The 17,719-nt window shown below is 31.9% G+C and overlaps 1 protein-coding gene across 1 annotated transcript in view; it reads left to right on the top strand.

The window, feature by feature from the left end:
- The first annotated feature begins 4,764 nt into the window (after positions 1-4,764).
- The window catches only part of LOC131845829 (protein eiger), a 43,783-nt gene continuing 30,828 nt past the window's right edge, over positions 4,765-17,719 (top strand). The window contains exon 1 of the mRNA XM_059194958.1: positions 4,765-5,382. Coding sequence (XP_059050941.1) covers positions 5,011-5,382 — 372 coding nt within the window. The 5' untranslated portion in view covers positions 4,765-5,010. The remainder of the gene's footprint in view (positions 5,383-17,719) is intronic.

The raw sequence follows: 17,719 nt of genomic DNA, 5'->3' as shown, positions 1-17,719 counted from the left end.
GCCATGCCCATGTTCATAGTTATTTATTTATATTTGATCCTGTCGTCGTTTGAATCGCATAATGTGCAAAGCGCCTTACGGTGTGTTGTTATGCGCCTGTTTATTAATAAGCAACTAATGTGCAGGGGTTTATGTAATGTAATATTGACAGTAAAGGATAATAGGTGCTCATAATAGAAGTATACTCCCATTCTAGTACCTATAATGCGAAAGGATGTTTGTTTGTTCTTTTATTACATAATCACCACTAAATATCTAAATGGATTTTAATGAAACTTGATGCAAAAATAGATAAGGATGGATAAATATTTAATTTTGTCTAAAAAATCACTACAACATAAAAACGACAAAAACAAAAGTATAAACAAGATTTCAGCAGTGTTTATACAGACGTTAGAAGAAGCCAGATCAATCTATATATGTACGAACAGTAATATATATTTAAAATTGGCCTGTACCAAAATAAATATGTATACATAAGTATTAAAATCATAAAAACTATTATGCTATAAACAATAATAATTCCATAAATAGTATTAGTAGTATGATAAAACCTGCAACCCAGCTACACGTATGTTAATTGTTTTCATTGACGTTAAAATGTAATATTAATTCAAATTAGAATATATCAGTCCTATAGCTATTATTATTCTCTACCAGACAACTTTAATATTGATCTTATAATCCCTCTAATATAATATAATCTTATTCCGAGAGCGCCATGGTCTAGTGATTTTTTACCCGACAGAGAGCCAATTTATATTTCTAACTATCTGTCCGGTAACCGAAAACACCTATAACAACCTTAAATTGATCATAATGACGGTACCGGTTGGTAGGTTCATACCTATGATGTATTCGTCAAGTATTGCGGTCACTAATAACGTCTGTTTACCCCACCTGATATAATAACTGTGAAGATATATTTTTTATCTAATATTTACAATTCTTGTGTATGTTGTGTAAGGTGTCTAGTGTTAGTTAGAGTAAGTTGCTGTACTTCTTTGAAATGGCTTAACCGATTATGATGAAATTTTATATATATATGGTAGATCCGAGAATGGTCGTTTTGATGTCGACACGTCACGATTTTACTTTTTGTGAACCTGATGTAACGCAAATAAATAATTCATTCATTCATTAAATTTTGATGGCAAATCAACGTTTGCCGGGTCAGCTAGTTTTATAAATATCTTTAAAAGATTTTCCACACAAAGCAATGAGGTAAATAGCGGTACAAATATCACTTGAAAAACAGGTAATAAAAGATAGAATAGAGTGAATATAAAATATCGTTACTTGATAGCATTTTACAATTTCTTTAAAAGATTCAATCAGAACTTCTGTTCCGATATCGACACTAACAAGAAGACTTATTTGAACTTTGCATTTAATGCAATTGCGTTTGCAGTCAGAACAGAACTTTTTCAAGTACAACATCAATGCACTTTTGCAATTCAATTCTGCCAGGCGCTTAGCATTTTTACGCGATTGGCGAAGAATATTATTTAATTTTCTTTGCCAATGGTTTTCTGCTTTAATTGTGAGGCAGCTGACGCTTTTTGTATAAGATTTACGGATAATATTTATTAAATTATCGATACGGCATGTTAAGCGTTGCGTTTACGATATCGTCGGCAGTTAACAATAGATACCTTTGACACCACCTGGGCAACAGTTATGAAGATGCATCCAGTTATATATACATAGTGATATTTGAATGCGAAAGTGTATTTGTTTATTATAACTTTACGATTAAACGGCTGATCTTATTGAAATTTGACGTGACGATAGATTGTATGTATTTTGAGGCTACATAGGCTATTGCTAGTACTTCTTTTTTGAGACGAAAGACACCAGAAGTTATAGATAGCAACTTACATTATATAAGTAAAACTATGTCTAATGTACTAAATATGTTAAATTAGTTTATATATAGAAAGGAATAGAATACAGTATGTATAATATACGTACGTATAATTTTTATTTGTTCCGCCGTTGTATATTTGTAGATGGAGTAAGAGATGAGAGAATCTCTGCATTCCAATTGAGTCTTAAATTAGGCTTGTCTAATAATTCAACTAAACACATAATGAAATATGAAATAATTTTATAATAATATTAATAAAATTTCTTTAATCTATTCTAAATTTCATACCTAGATAGGTGTACCTTCTCGACTAATAATATAATAATAACATACCGGATTAGGTATGAAATTAGTAATAGGGGGTATTTTAAATAATTTTTTTTTCTTAAAATTGGTATATGAAAAAAACCTATAAAAATTCTCAGATTAAATAGCCCCAGAGTAGGGAAGCGTGGGATTTAGTTATAGTAAATTACAAGATTAAATATTACCATAATCTGCTGTCCACATTTAATTGTTTCATTATATAATTCCTTCTTTTACTTTTCATGCTTGCTTTTTCAACTTTTCACTCTCACACCTCTATTCTTGCCTTTCACATATTTATTTGGATATTAAATATGTTAATATTTAATATCCAATTCTACATAGGTGTATACATATGTAGGATAATTGGATATTGCATATTAAATTCAATTTTGGATACATATAATATATTAAATTATAAAACAAAGTTAACTAAATAAGATCAATACCGTTATTAGTAACTAGATCCTTTATATCAGGTGATTTTTACCTATTTGGTTGATTATTTATAAGACTTTAGGTACTAAATAAAGGATGCGGGCGTGCAATTGAGATAAATATTCATCTGATTCGAATAACATTCCCGTGGGCACGTCTGCGGGCTTATAGAACATTAATAATGGATCTGTCCATAGTTATAGATCTTAAAAAAAGATCTGTCACCAACAAGTATATTTATTACAGATCTTCATTAAATACTTTTGGTGACATATTTTTATATCTATTTTAACGTTTTTGGTGCAGTACTAGCTACCTTGGCCAATAAATAAAATTTAATAATCTACACCAAAAAAGACCCTTTCTTTATTTATATTTAATCAACACCCTAGAAAATACGTTTCAAGCTTCTACCTTTTTTTTTCTTACCTAAGAAAGGACGATACTTCTATACATCCTTTCATCGCCCCTTGCAATGCCTTACAGCCCTTTTTCCACATTAAAAAGTAGCCTAAGTATGTCCTTTCTCAGGGTTTAGACTATCTGTATCAAAATTAATTTGAATCGGTTGAGTAGTTTTAGCGTGAAAGCGAGACTGGTAGACAGAGAGAGATTTAAAAGGTAAAGTTTGTGAGGTTGTAAGATTTTTTTTACCCCTAGAACGTTACGTTTTATGTGAGAATCATAGGCTATATAATATCACGCCACAACTAATATACAAGGTGCCGAGCTGCAATGAAAATGCAATGTACATGATGTTTGATGGACTTGAGTATGAGAACAAAGCATGCCGGTGAACTATTTCAGTTTAGACATTAGACACGCCTAATTTAAGACTCAATTGGAACGCAGAGATTCTCTCATCTCTTACTCCATCTACAAATAGACAATCGCGGAATAAATGATACATACTCGTAGCAGTGAAATCAAAGTACTACAGAATGACTACATACCAATCAATAAATGCTTTTTTGAAATACTATTTATTATATTATGCACTGTGGCTATGCATTATGTAATCAATATGATAACATGTCACAGAAATACATTGTCACATCCGTTGTACCATGTGGACGTAACAATGTACCACATTGTGATGTCAACTATTGAAATTTCGAATATTAAGGTGAAAAGCAGCACCAATGATGATTTAGACTATATTTCGTATAGACGGTTACCGTTTTACATTAATATTCTATTTGATGGGATTTCTTTTTATACATTGTATCTAATTTTCATGAGCTTGTTTATTATTAGTGCTAATTATTATATATAGATGAACGAAAAGAGTGTAAAATATATCTATATTTTTTTTCTGAGGGCTAAAAAGCTGGCTGCTTATTTGATGGTAAACGTTAACCCAGGTATGTACATGAAAACACCATAGTCACATTGTCCAATGTTAGGACTAGATTTTGACCAGTTTGCTTTACGATTCCTATTATTTTAAATTCAGATATACATACCACTAATAATTACATGTATTAATAACAGCTGCTTGCTTCCGGCATGCTTTATATCCGGTAAAATGGATTTTGCCCAGCTTTTTCATTATATAAATAGCTGAATGAATCACGATAAAACTACCTCTTATTAAGATGGTATTCACAGGTTTCTTCTATCACTTTAAACTTGAAGTTATATTACTATTTTTTATTATGTTATTTTACTGGTTAGTACTTACCTACCTTTGACTTTACTTGACATTATCTGCCTGACTTATTTTAGTTAGCTTAAGAATTGTTATTCAGCAGTGAAATTACAGGATAAGAGGTATGTAAGATGTCATATGGAATATCAATATCTGAGTGATATCACGGTGTCACATGAAGAAATGTCCGTAGTTTTCTTCATGTGTATGGGAAATGGTAGCACTTACAATTAAGTCTGCAGTTTGTTAGTGTGTACAGTTTATTATTGTGAGTTTGTTTTAAAAAAATCACTGAATACAAATATCGATTGCGTCCTTGGTTTCTACAGAGCCTATAATTTTTGAGAACAAATATGGGGACTGATTTATCTTAATTAATTAATACCTTGGGGTTATCTATCATAACGAAATTATACAGCGAGCAGTTGGAGGTGTGCAAGCATAGCGAGTGTTATGTGTTCAGTTCAGTCAAGTCGGGCAAGTCTGACTCCGGGCGAAGCACCGATCACTATTCGCTGCGCTTACGCCGCACCGCACCGCACCACCGCACTCGTAACAAGCCCGCCTCGCTGAGTACCCGTGTGCTCCTCTACGGGATAGAGTTCGGCACGTGTATTACTGAGGCCATCTCTTTCACAAACATCCCTCAATTCGCCTTTCCGCGAATTCAGATAATGTATCGATAGCCGCTAATTGGTCATAGTGTCAACGGTGTCGGGTGACAACGCGAGTGTAGTGCCAGGTGATGGCTGAAAAACACGCACTTATACCTGAACCCGTCGCAATGTATACACAGACGGAGACGATGAAGGAAGTGAAGGACTTGTCACAGAATTTAGTGAGCGGTGACTTCGAGAGACAATATAAAGGTGGAATGGCAGACAAATATACGAAACGGAGGCAAGCCTGGTTCGTAACATTAGCTGTGGCAATTTCAGCCATTGTGATTTCTCTACTTGTGCTGACAGTTATAAGGGAAATAGAGATACTTCGCCTTCGGCAAGAAGTCAATGATTTGACAGCCAACATGATTGCTGTATCAGCTAATGTGAACTCCTTGAACAACAAAATCTCAAACAACAAGCTGTTCAATGAATTCGAAAGTCTTGACGACGCGGTAAGTGTTTACAGTCTGTAACATTATATTGAAATAAAAATATTCCAATATATTCAAAATAAAACCTCTACCTGGACCGGGTAGAAAAGGATGGGTTTCAAAAGTCAGAGATCAGTGAGCGGTGTTTACATGTATACGTGTAATATTGGATAATATCAACCAAGTCATTGATCAAAGAACGCAGATGAGATTTAAAATATTGTAGACTATAATTATTTACATTTAAAATTAATAGACGTAATTATAGGAATTGAAATAATTTTATAACGCTGCTCAAAATGTTACATCTACTTGTACTACATTATTGTAATATATTTTGTGATGGAATAGACAAATATCAGATGCTATATAACGAATAGCTACTTGTTACGAGTATAAACATCTTTCTTATATAATTAATGAAGTTCTGTTGTGATCAGATAGATAACACACTCTGAGTTCGGCCAAGGTCTTTTGTCATATACCTACCACCCGTTATTACAGCCAATTGACTTAAATTGAATCGCTTAGTTAATTAGACGTAGAGGAATTTTGTTCAAAACAATTTTCTTATGAGAGCACACGGTCTCCTAATTAATTTGTTATCTTTGGAATTTAGATTTAGTTGTTTGTCAGTATTGAGATAAAAATAAAGCTAGTACTATTGCAGAGATCATTAATAGTACATAACTTTATTAGATAATACAATCTTCTGTTGTTTTGAAAACTTGCAAACCAATTTCAAGGTTAGGACCGAATGCAATGTGTGAAATACGATGGTCAGGATGATATTATGTTGTTTGCTATCATGTTGCTTGGGAACTGGTTTTGTTAGCTGAGCAAACGAGTTTTGAAATGTAAATAAAAAATGTCGACTTTATACATATATAGCTTGAGCTTATATTATCAGATTGGAATCTAATTTCGAGATTAAACTTTTCTAACAATTTTGTGTTTGAATTCTTTTATATAAAAATGTTTCTGATATTATTACACTTTAGTCAAACTGTTCATCAGAGTCCACTAAAGTTGGAGAAGACGAGAATCATTACCGACATCTGTGTGGGTTATCCACATTTATTTATTCCTATAAATCACAGCAGTAATAGAAGTAGGTAAGTGTAAAGTTAGAAGAATATTTCAAACTAACTTACTCGCGATTCTTGTCCTTCATTACATTTTTGCCGTTTTTGCAATAAATTTAACTTCAGGTCCACTTCTGTCGATCGTAGCGTGATGTTATATATTATATAATTTTGTTAAGCTTTTTAATTTTAGGTTCTTAGTTGTACAATTAAGTTATGTAAATATTCTAAATATACATGTCATAGATATAGATATTACAAATAATTTCTTTTTAAGGCAGATTATATAATTAAATTAACTTTGTTAAATAGGATATCCAGCATAAAACAATTTTCACAATCGGTACAGTAATTCTTCAGTATTAATGTACCGATTATGAAAATACTCCAATAATCCAAACTCACAAACTTTACCTCTTTTAAATTAGAGGCGTAGGTGAACCATCAACTAACTAAATAAATTGCAAATAACTAAAGACATATACTTAATGCATCGGCTAAGATGTTTGTCTATGCTATGGTTAACATTTAAATATCCAATATGATTTACGAATTTATTGCTTCAATGTCAGTCGTCATCGAAACTAATATTATAAAATAATAACTAATGTCTTGACTATTTGTAGTAAAGTGAAAAAATACTTGACAGATGTTGAAAAACCTTATCCCTTTAGAAAGCTACGTTATGAGGTAGTAACATGGGCTACCTATTTTTTAAGCGGACATCATTCTAAGATACGTCGTACTTGTATAATAATTGGTAATTCTATAATAATATCTTATTTATCCCTGACCATAAGTAGGCTAAGTGTCATGTAGGTGTGTATGTACCTATAGATAGGTGCAGTACAGTTAAAAGCCAAAATGCATGCTCTACTTACTCTGCCCGATGACGCCCAAACAATGGCTTCCAGACAAATAAATCATTAGAAATTTATTTATATTAACGATGAGCTTTCAACAGTTTATGAGAATTTAAATAAACATTAAAAATAATAGGCGTCGTTAATAACTTAATGGCCGGACGAACGTTTAAGATGATGTTAAGGAGTTGTTCTACTCGTTATTACCGCCTTAATGAAGGCTACAATAATTGTTTTAACTATTTACTTCTTTTTGTATTCTGAATTATTAAACAGTATACGTATATATCGTATATGTATATACATATATATTTGGATTTATTTATTTTTCGATAATACTTATTCAATATTAATCTGTATCTCTTATTTTTTATTTAAATAAAAAGTGTAATAACATATAGCAGATAATCATACATTTATTCCATCAAAATAATAGCTATAATACTTTTCAGGCAACGAAATAAAATATATTATTTTAAAATTGAAATCATCAATTTAAGTAGGTATTTACCAAAGTTTCTGTATGAAAAGAATAAAAATAGAAATGTAGTTTTGTTGATACACCATTGAGGTGGGTAAACTTTATGCGCCATTATTACAATAACACGGTAGGTAGAAGAATTTATTTATTTTACTGCGGCCCCAACTCTTGGTTCAATAGACGGCTACCTAGTCATCTGTAGGTGGTCACACATAAAATTTAACCGAATAAATATAGATCCAACGGTTGAAAGTTGTAAACACCCGTTGGATAAATGCCAGTAGGAATTTGATGGGCTTAGCCCTTACTGAGAAGCAGCTCTGCGGTTTCTGTCATAGATTTATAGTTCTAACGAAATATAAAAATAAATTAGTACAACTATAGCTAATTGATATCTATTAGCTAAACCCAAATTTTAAAATAAAGTGTATCTAATAATTGTGAGTTATATAAAAAATTTAATCTACAAAATTGGTTTTGAATAACGAAAATCATGTTAGCATGCCTACATACACAAAAATAGATATAATATCTGAAAACCACATCGTCTTTGAAGTAGATTGAAAACTATACGACGTGTCAACACAAATCTTAATCATATTATGTTCAATAAAATTATAACTGCGTTTTCGTATTAATCCGGCAGCGACGTAACTCATCTTTTTTTTAACATAAGTACGATTAGTGCTTTGATTAAATTGATGTTTATTGTTTGTTGCAAACTGCACTGTTTTTGATGAAAAAACTCTTTTGATCTTAATATATATAGAAATTATTAAACAATTTTTTTACATGTCACCTTACTGTCTCTACTATTACCATTAAAATATTTATCCAGTTATAAATTGTTTTACAACATATTTAACTGTTTTACAGTTCTTATTGTCGATTTAGAAAAGTTAAAGAAACAATGACGATGTGAAGATGCGATTAGGGAGTAAATAAAATTAACGTTTTCAATACTGCCGTCGCTAGTTAAAGATGATAATATTAATTTGCATTTGAAGATCACTTTATGGGCTTAATAGGTATTTGTCATTGTTTTTTCAATAGTTTTCCTCTACTGTCTAATTGTGTGCGTAGTTCTTGTGACTATGATAGCAATCCCAAGTGTGAATCACCTTACAATTGAGTTAGCAGGAGCTTACTCAAACACAATTAAAATGGACAATGAACTCCACCCACGCGCAGTTGACTCCTGTCTTTATGTACCACTGCACTGCTATAGATTACAAACGTGGATAAAATTTAATTATTTAAAAAATTACATGTTCTTGTTGAGTATTAAAGTATAATACAAATGCACTCACCAAGTAATAAACATGCAACTACACAAACATTCATAATGTTAATAATGATGATAATAAAATAAAATAATGCTAAATATACTGATCTTGCAATAGAACTAGAAATACAATGTCAGATAGGAACAACGAAAACTCTTCCAATTATTGTCTCGTCTATAGGTATCGTTCCAACGTCCTTTTTTTATTGGTTTGTTTGGGCTATTGTCAGGTGCTTGGACCTGTAGAACTGCGATCTATTGTACTCGCTCTTTTTTAGAGTTCGCTACCTAGACCCATTAGGGAAAAGAATTCAAGGATATTCAGAGATTAGGAGCGATAGTTTTTATCTCCTCAGGATAGAGTGTAAACTTTCCAAAGGAGATATTACGTTTATGCATGAGTGGGCTATAACCACATAGGATGTGTAGTGGCGTTTCCTCTTCAGTATAGCAAAATCTACAGATTTTTACATACATACATTACATACTAGACAAGATATTACAAGATTACCCACTTACTTCTATACTTTTCCAAAAAGCTATAATAAATACTAAACACGTGTAGATTTGTACCCAAATTTTTGTCTTTGTCATCTCATTTCATTTCATCTTTGTCATCAAAGAATGCATACTAAAATAAACAAAAAAAATAAAAAAAAACAACAACTATACATACAAAGTACAATGATAATGACAATCTGCATACGAAACTACTCTAATACTGTGACTCTACATAATTTGTTACTGCTCTGTGATACTCTGTGGCAGTACAATTAAATAAGTCAAGTGGAAAGTTAAAGATATCTCATTAAGCAGACGGAGTGCTCTTGGGTGTGGTGCATGATCAGCGTGTGAGGTTCTGCACCGGTTATATATAAATTACTAGCTGTTAGTCATGAAATATATACATTACTAGCTGTTTGTTATCTGTGACTTCGTCTGTACTGACTTTCACTCCTGTTTTGCACCATATCTACTTAATGACAAATTTAATTAAGCTCTGTTTAGCCGTTTATAGTAATGAATACAAAACATATACAGTTTATATAGCGATTATAAGACATCCTTTTAAGAAGATGTAACTTTATAGACGCAAATTCATCATTTATGCCTCGTACCCGCGTCTACTTGCTGATTCCATATAAAATAGTGGAGATAACGTCTGTGGACGCGACATGATTACATGTATGTACGCTGCATTACGTTATTCGTCCCTAGTAAAGGATTCTATTCACTACATCGTATCGTCGTCGGCGTTACAACCCTTTCAACTTTTGGGTAGGGGTTTTTCCACATAAGAGAACCATTATCTTAACGTAGTATAAAATGAAGTCGTTTCCGCTGTCTATTCCCTTAGATCTATTGAAACTATGCAACGGATTTTAATGCAGTTTTTAGCATAGTGGTAGAAAGAGTAATTCAAGAGGAAAGTTTATGTGTATAATACATGTAGGTACACGTGTAAATTGTATGTAGTTGAGTATACATTATAGGGTAGGGTTATAGTGTTAATTAGTGTAGGTTAAAGTTCAATTTCGTGATTTCATTCGCGTCTAATTGCTAAAAATGTAAACTGTTTGACAGTATTCCATACAAATAATATTTTTGAACCTGACAATACGGTCACATGATGTACCTATCGATCGATCCCCTGTACCATTCTAACAGAAATCGAAATTACGACGGTCAGAGCCAAGGTTCGAACCCCTACGACTCACTGGAGTCGTATAGCTCGGGATAAAGTTTCTACCTCTCTATAAGTACTATAAAATCTCGTCAGCTCTTATTTTAGTTGGGTGAAGCTGTAAAGACCAGTTGCGGTCAACAGCATTATAATCTTTATATAAAATTCTCGTGTCACAGTTTTCGTTCCCATACTCCTCCGAAACGGCTTGACCGATTCTCATGAAATTTTGCGAGCATATTGAGTAGGTCTGAGAATCGGCCAACATCTATTTTTCATCCCCCTAAATGTTAGGGGTAGTTTAACACCCCTAAATTTTTTATTTTTATTTTATGGCAAAACGACGTTTGCCGGGACAGCTAGTTATTAATAAAATACGGTGTAGTGGACAGCGTCCTTAACTAATTCATAGTGTATACAGCTGTATGTATGATTGTAGAATAAGTTTTATGTGTACGCAGCTGATTCGATGCAGCGAAAAAAATGTGCGTCCTTTTCGTAATAACAAACAATATATCGAAGTAAATTGCTCACTTTAATTGGTTACATATAACCATTTATTAAAAAGATATATAATAGTATATTTTATTCAAAATAGGTGTCTTTTATTATAAGGTTAGGTATATATTCCTTATACGCTATAAAATTATTATTCATGTTACATGGGAGATTTAAATTCAAAGATATTTATTGACGTGGGACATTTTAACCATTTAATCACGTCAATTTTTTTATGTAATATTTTTTAATTGTATCTTCTAGATAAGGCAATGTTTCCATTTGAGAATAAGTGGTAATTTCAACTTTATTTTAAACCTATGTGGGTGTAATTCTATGATTATATACGAAAAATCCCGTACATGAACTAATACCTTGCATGTTTGGCTTGAAAGTAATTATTTAGTAACTAATAGGATTTCTGTATGAGTGTTTCAAAGAAAGATTCCAAAGTATTTAATGCAACGCTTGTGTCTATACTAATATTATAAAAGTGAAAATCAATATGTCAGTTGGTTTGTACTTTTGACATTTAAATGGCTGGCCGGCTCTTAATAAAATGAAAAGGCATGTGTATAAGAAAAGCTCAGAAGACTAATGTATGTTATCTTTTAACTCAAAAGAAGCAGACGAAGTCGCTGGCTAGCAGTTAGTATAGTCATTATTTTTCAGTATAACCGATATGCATCTGGTTGATTAATCAATCGTATATGTACTAGGTCGCACTATAAATAGTTCGTGAGGAGGTATTAATTACAGAATGCACGGCTGCCATATCAATCAGCACGAATTAAACTTGTTACGAATCGTTTGCTCCTAGGAAGTGAATAGCTGCTTTATATTGGAGTTACGTGTCACTGCGTTGACCTTAATTTAGATTGTCAGAGTTTAATGATATGCTAGGCTGTGGAGATGGGAGCTCCGCCCGCATGCGAACTGCGGGCAATCACCAGATCAAGTGCTGTCACAGATAAAAAAAATCCTGAGTTTGATTTCATGGATTTGAGTAAGACGTGATACTACGTGCAGTGGCGTAACGTGGGCGGTGAAGAGAGGCTCAATTTCTTTCAAAGTATCTGTTTAAAAAACATAGCACGTACATAGATATATAATTTTATTTATTGTATGATATAATTAACCTGCTTTATTGGATTTTACTATATTATTGACTAATAAGGAAAATAATTATTTCCGGTGAATTTCTGGTTGGCACCTGATGGGGAACTACTACGCTACACCACTGATTTCTATAGTAGACTAGTGACTATAGACTCACATATGTCTCCAAATTTCATTCTAATCTCTCCAGTACGTTATACATCAACAGACATCTAATTATATATTCATATACATACGAATATATATACGAATTAAAAATTACCTGTATAAACACGGAAATCTATAAAGAAATAAGGACCCATGTATACGAGTATTAATAGAATTCAGTGAAAAATAGACTGTATATTAAGCGTCAAATCATTATTTTTTTTGTCTTGATTAGAAAACGAGTGTAAATTTATACGCAGCTGAAAACAGTTTTGCTTACATTGTAGTTGCTCAAGAATTCGAGATAAGAATTAAACAAACACTATTCATGTCGGAACTGCACGTTATAGAGTTTAAAGGCGATGGTCGTGAACTTGTGATCTGGAGAACAAAGCGAATTACATAAGCGTTAGAATTGGTAGACGATGTATTTTCCTATTCTATAACATTGTCTAGATGACATGAAAAAGAATATTGCGACATAGGTATACAAAAATAGGTTTTGAATAAGCAATATAAATAGGCCATTGTATAATAAGTATTACTTGCTGCCTATTATCATACTAATATGTTTGTTTGTTACCCTTTCACGAGTAAATATCTGAATGAATCTTAATATATAAATCTAAATATTCGGAGTGAAGAATTTTATTTAAAAAAAGGCAGAGGAAGTTGATATTAATTCATGACGTGTTTCATACATAGTTTATCCCAAACAAACATCTAGACACCAGATTTTTATATATATCCCGATATATGGTATATGTTATGCTTATACAAAACATGTTTAGTTTTACACTGACGCCAATAACCAGGAAACGTCCTTGTCTGTAATACCTACAGTAATTGCGCATGGCAACAGTTTTGTTACCGTTTGTACCGTTACTAATTAAAAATTTATACGAGAGTCACGAATGGCTATAACCACATTTAAGATAATATTACAAATTAAAACGAAATTATTATAAACTTACTGAATTCTAATTGGTCATTATTTTGTTTGTCAGTTAAAACTGTTATTAGGTACTTATAATATAATTCAATATTACGTGAGAATATGTTTATATACTTAAGAAATAAGTACTTAAGCCTATTTCATAAATTACAACTAAAAGTACTGGTTTATTATGTGATCCTATATTTGTTTTTAATGTTTTATTAGTATTATTATATTATATTCTATTATATTACATTATTATTATTATTATACAGATTATCGTTATATTCACCATTACTTATATGGATACATATACCTGCCCATGAATATCACCATGTACTCTTTAGGAAATAGATAGTTATTTTGTTATTAATTTTGTATATATATACCTAATATAATAATTTTGTGCATAACAAATATGTACCTACTTGAATAACAAAATTTCTAAGTTTCTGATATAGTCTCAGTGAGTTGGGACTTGGAAGTAGGTAGGAGGTATTATATATTCTGTGCACGGAGGATCAACAAGTTGAATGAAGTGGTAACGGGTCGAGAGTATTCTGCTCAGAGAACAAGCAAGTTGTAGGGGCCCAGTGATAAAACTTGGGTTAACAACGGCCAATTGGAAAGAGAACTTCTGAAGTTTTAATCCCGTACAGGCAAAAGCAGTGGAGATAATAAATAGATAACCCTGAACAATTAACACAGCGCCATCTAGTCTCACGGTAAGCAGAGCTTGTTTTATGGGTACTAGAGAACTGATATAAATACTTAGATTTTTTTTGTAAAGCAATACTAAATATATTTAGAAAACACCGATATAAACAATCATACTCATGAATACAAATGTTTGCATCGTGCGAGGAATCGAACCCGCGACCATCAAAAGTAAAGCGGTGTGCTACTACCACTAGACCACCAACGCCGTCATGTCATGCCGTTCAGCTCAAATAGATATCATCCTTCTTGCTTTTTGCGATATGCAGTAATATATCTCATGGCACGAGTTGCAAATAGACGATCGATGTCGGTTCTGCATTCTATCTATATATAGTATATGCGACAATTTTAAATTTCTACAATAATATAAATAAATTTCAGTTCACTTCTTCTGAAGTTGGGCTGTGTTTGTGTGCGCCTATAAAAGCGATTTGGTAAATAGATTCTTCTCAGTCGGTACCTAATTATTTCATTTCTGATTAGTATTTTTAAGGTTTGTTATAATTAGGTTTTATATAATGGAGTTGATATGTTTGGAAACAAAACCCCCAAAACTAATTTAGATAATAAGAAAGAAACTACTATTGCAAATGATGTATAAAAAGTAAAGGTATATTATAGTGCGATAAATGGCTGCTGTGATGCTGATAGTGAGTTAAAGATACGATATTTTAATTACAGTGAATTAACTATACCTAATTCTTTTTAAATCGAAATAAATAAATATTTTTTTCAAAAAATATAACAACACTAGCAACTCTCTCATTTTTGCTCCAGTGCAATTATAATAGATACTTATAATTTATTTGTCAATAAAATAGAGAAGCAATCGTTACTCTTTTAATATTAGTTAAGATAAATTACCTTGAGGTAGTATGACATTGTTTACGCAATATGTTTATAAGGTCATTGACCGTAATGCGTAACAGCGTTTTATTATACAAAATATTGGCTGCGTATTTTTGTTTGTCTCCAAACACATAACAACTAAATGACTAACATGGGACAATAATTATTACGCCTAAAATGCAAGTTTATTCTTGCTAATATAATTAATTCAGGGTTTCTGACAGGGTGTACCTATACAGCCAAATATTCATAGGATTTTTATTTCTATGGTCTTCTAAAAGTGTTAAATAAATTTGAAGCATTTGATATAAAATTTTTGACATGTAATCTTTCCGAAAGTATGTACCTTGCAGTATGATGCGAGCTTCCTTTTTTTGTAAAGATATAATATTTTTGAAATAAAACAACATATAATATTAAAAATGTTGTCAATACATATGAACAACATTTCCTTGGAATAAACAACATTGAGTCAGAGATATGGTTCGCGCAAGTAGAGGGATAGTTGTGCAATTTAGAATATCACATCTATTATTTTGATTTAACTACTAGATCATCTAAATTCGTCTACTACAGTGGCGATAGTAACAAACATATAGCCAAGCCACATATGTATGATCAAAAACCTCCTTATTTGTTAATTAGTTTGAAAGAAAACAATTTGTAGATTTTCCAATGTCAAACCCAAACTCTATCTCATTTTTTCTTGGGCACTTTTTCGACAAGGTTTTTTCCCGTAGATAGGATCTGGAAACTGTTTTTTTTAATATTTCTTAGCAGTTTTTATGATCATATGAACTGTAAATCATGGATGTTTTTAACAAAGGGCTTAATATTTTTACAAAGGATTTATGATGTCCATGTATTTTGCGTAATGGTGAAAATATCAACGCTTATATTGTGGAACCATTATTATGGTTACATCATACGAGTATGTCCGTTCATGTTAGCGGCGGTCCTCGTGTAATTTGGAAGTAAGCAAGTTACCCACATAATTAATAACTCGCCTCTGACCGCCATGACCGTGAATTATACAAAATATTACGTAAAACACATCTTTAACATGGGACAATAATTATTACGAAAATGTAATATAATTAATTCAGTATAATGTATAAAGACTTGTTTTTTCTACAGAATGATAATGAAGAAAAAAAAGCGGGAAACGTACAGAGATAAGTCCAATCCCATGTAAATAGCACTGTGAACTGTTTATAATCTATACTGTGAATTGTTTTATTAATAAGATAAGCAAAAAAATTGTCTTGCTATAATGGAATTCTGATTTTGATTCTTTTCTAATTAAATGTATGGTACAGATGATATTCTATATTTAAAAATCCTAAATATCATATTATATATGTATATATGCTGAAAAGAAGAAAATGTCTGCTTCTTTGAACCAATAATTAATATATGGTACCATATTAATTTCAAAGAAACCATTTAGTAGTGTTTACCTATATTTATAGGAAGGTTGGGTGGTGAGGTTAATTCCTTGCAAATCGGTAGCTCGCAAAACGAAATCGGTCGCCAATAATTTTAATTAAATATTTTTTTTTATATGTTATATTATGCCAGTACCTAAATAAATGTTCCTTATTATAGACAAGAGTTTACAAACTATCTTTTACTAACTAATTGAATGTCATAATGATTTCTTTTCATACATATATTCTTAGGTGATTTGAATGCCTGTGCGTACCAGTGCTATAATGCATAGTATAAATATCAAACTATCTGTACATATAGATAAATGAGAATACTACGTTTCAACATGGTACCAACTCGTAAGTTTGTATTTATAACCAGTAGTCTATGAGCAATTCCATTTTTCTTCTGCTTCTATTTAGGGCTCTCGTACTGTTAAACGATTGACGTCATAATCACGTGAAATTAGTGGAGTGAAGGCGTCTCAAATAATTTTACGACTAAATTGTGTACCTCTCCAAAAACGTGAATCTAATATTAAAAAATAAACGCTTTTGATTTATGTGATTGGAATAGTAAAACGGTCCACTATATGGAAAACGGTACTATAGAGCTACTTTAAAATATTTCATTATTTTATTGCATGTATTTATATAGTACCCATAACAGAGGCTCTGCACGACCTTATTGCTATTAATGTACCATGGTTGATTGATTTCCACGCAATTCCACTGGAAACTATAATGGTCGTAAATTTCTGGTTCTGGTAAATTCGCCACGATGGGCAAACTGGCCTAAATTCACACTCACCTTATTATCCTCCTCTGGTGCTCCTGGTGCGTAAACTGATACCGCAGGCGTGTGCACCATTACATTATCATTCATAAAAATATATATTCATGTACTTACATATAATATAGAGGCGGGTCGGGCGACAATAATAGTCCCACTGGAACGTGTCTCGAATACTTACGCATTCGTTCCCGATCGTTCAATGCATTCCGTTTATTTCAGTTTCATATCTAGGTTAGTAATTTCACGTGCTCAGAGTTCATGCCATGACGTCTGTGGAATATTTATGTTATCTGCCTACAAACGACCACGTCACGGCATCTAAATATAACTATATTGTATTGTATGTTAAACGTGACAACTTATGAGATTTTATGATTTACATAATCATAAAACTATAGAAGCGACTACGGGTATAGAAAAAGACTATGTAACTTAATTAGTGAATACAAATGATGCAAATAAAT

Source organism: Achroia grisella, unplaced genomic scaffold (assembly GCF_030625045.1).
Source record: "Achroia grisella isolate CSIRO2021 unplaced genomic scaffold, CSIRO_AGI_Agris_v1 utg487, whole genome shotgun sequence".
Classification (NCBI taxonomy): domain Eukaryota; kingdom Metazoa; phylum Arthropoda; class Insecta; order Lepidoptera; family Pyralidae; genus Achroia; species Achroia grisella.
Note: the sequence above shows the minus strand (reverse complement) of the source record. Positions and strands in the feature narration are given on the sequence as shown.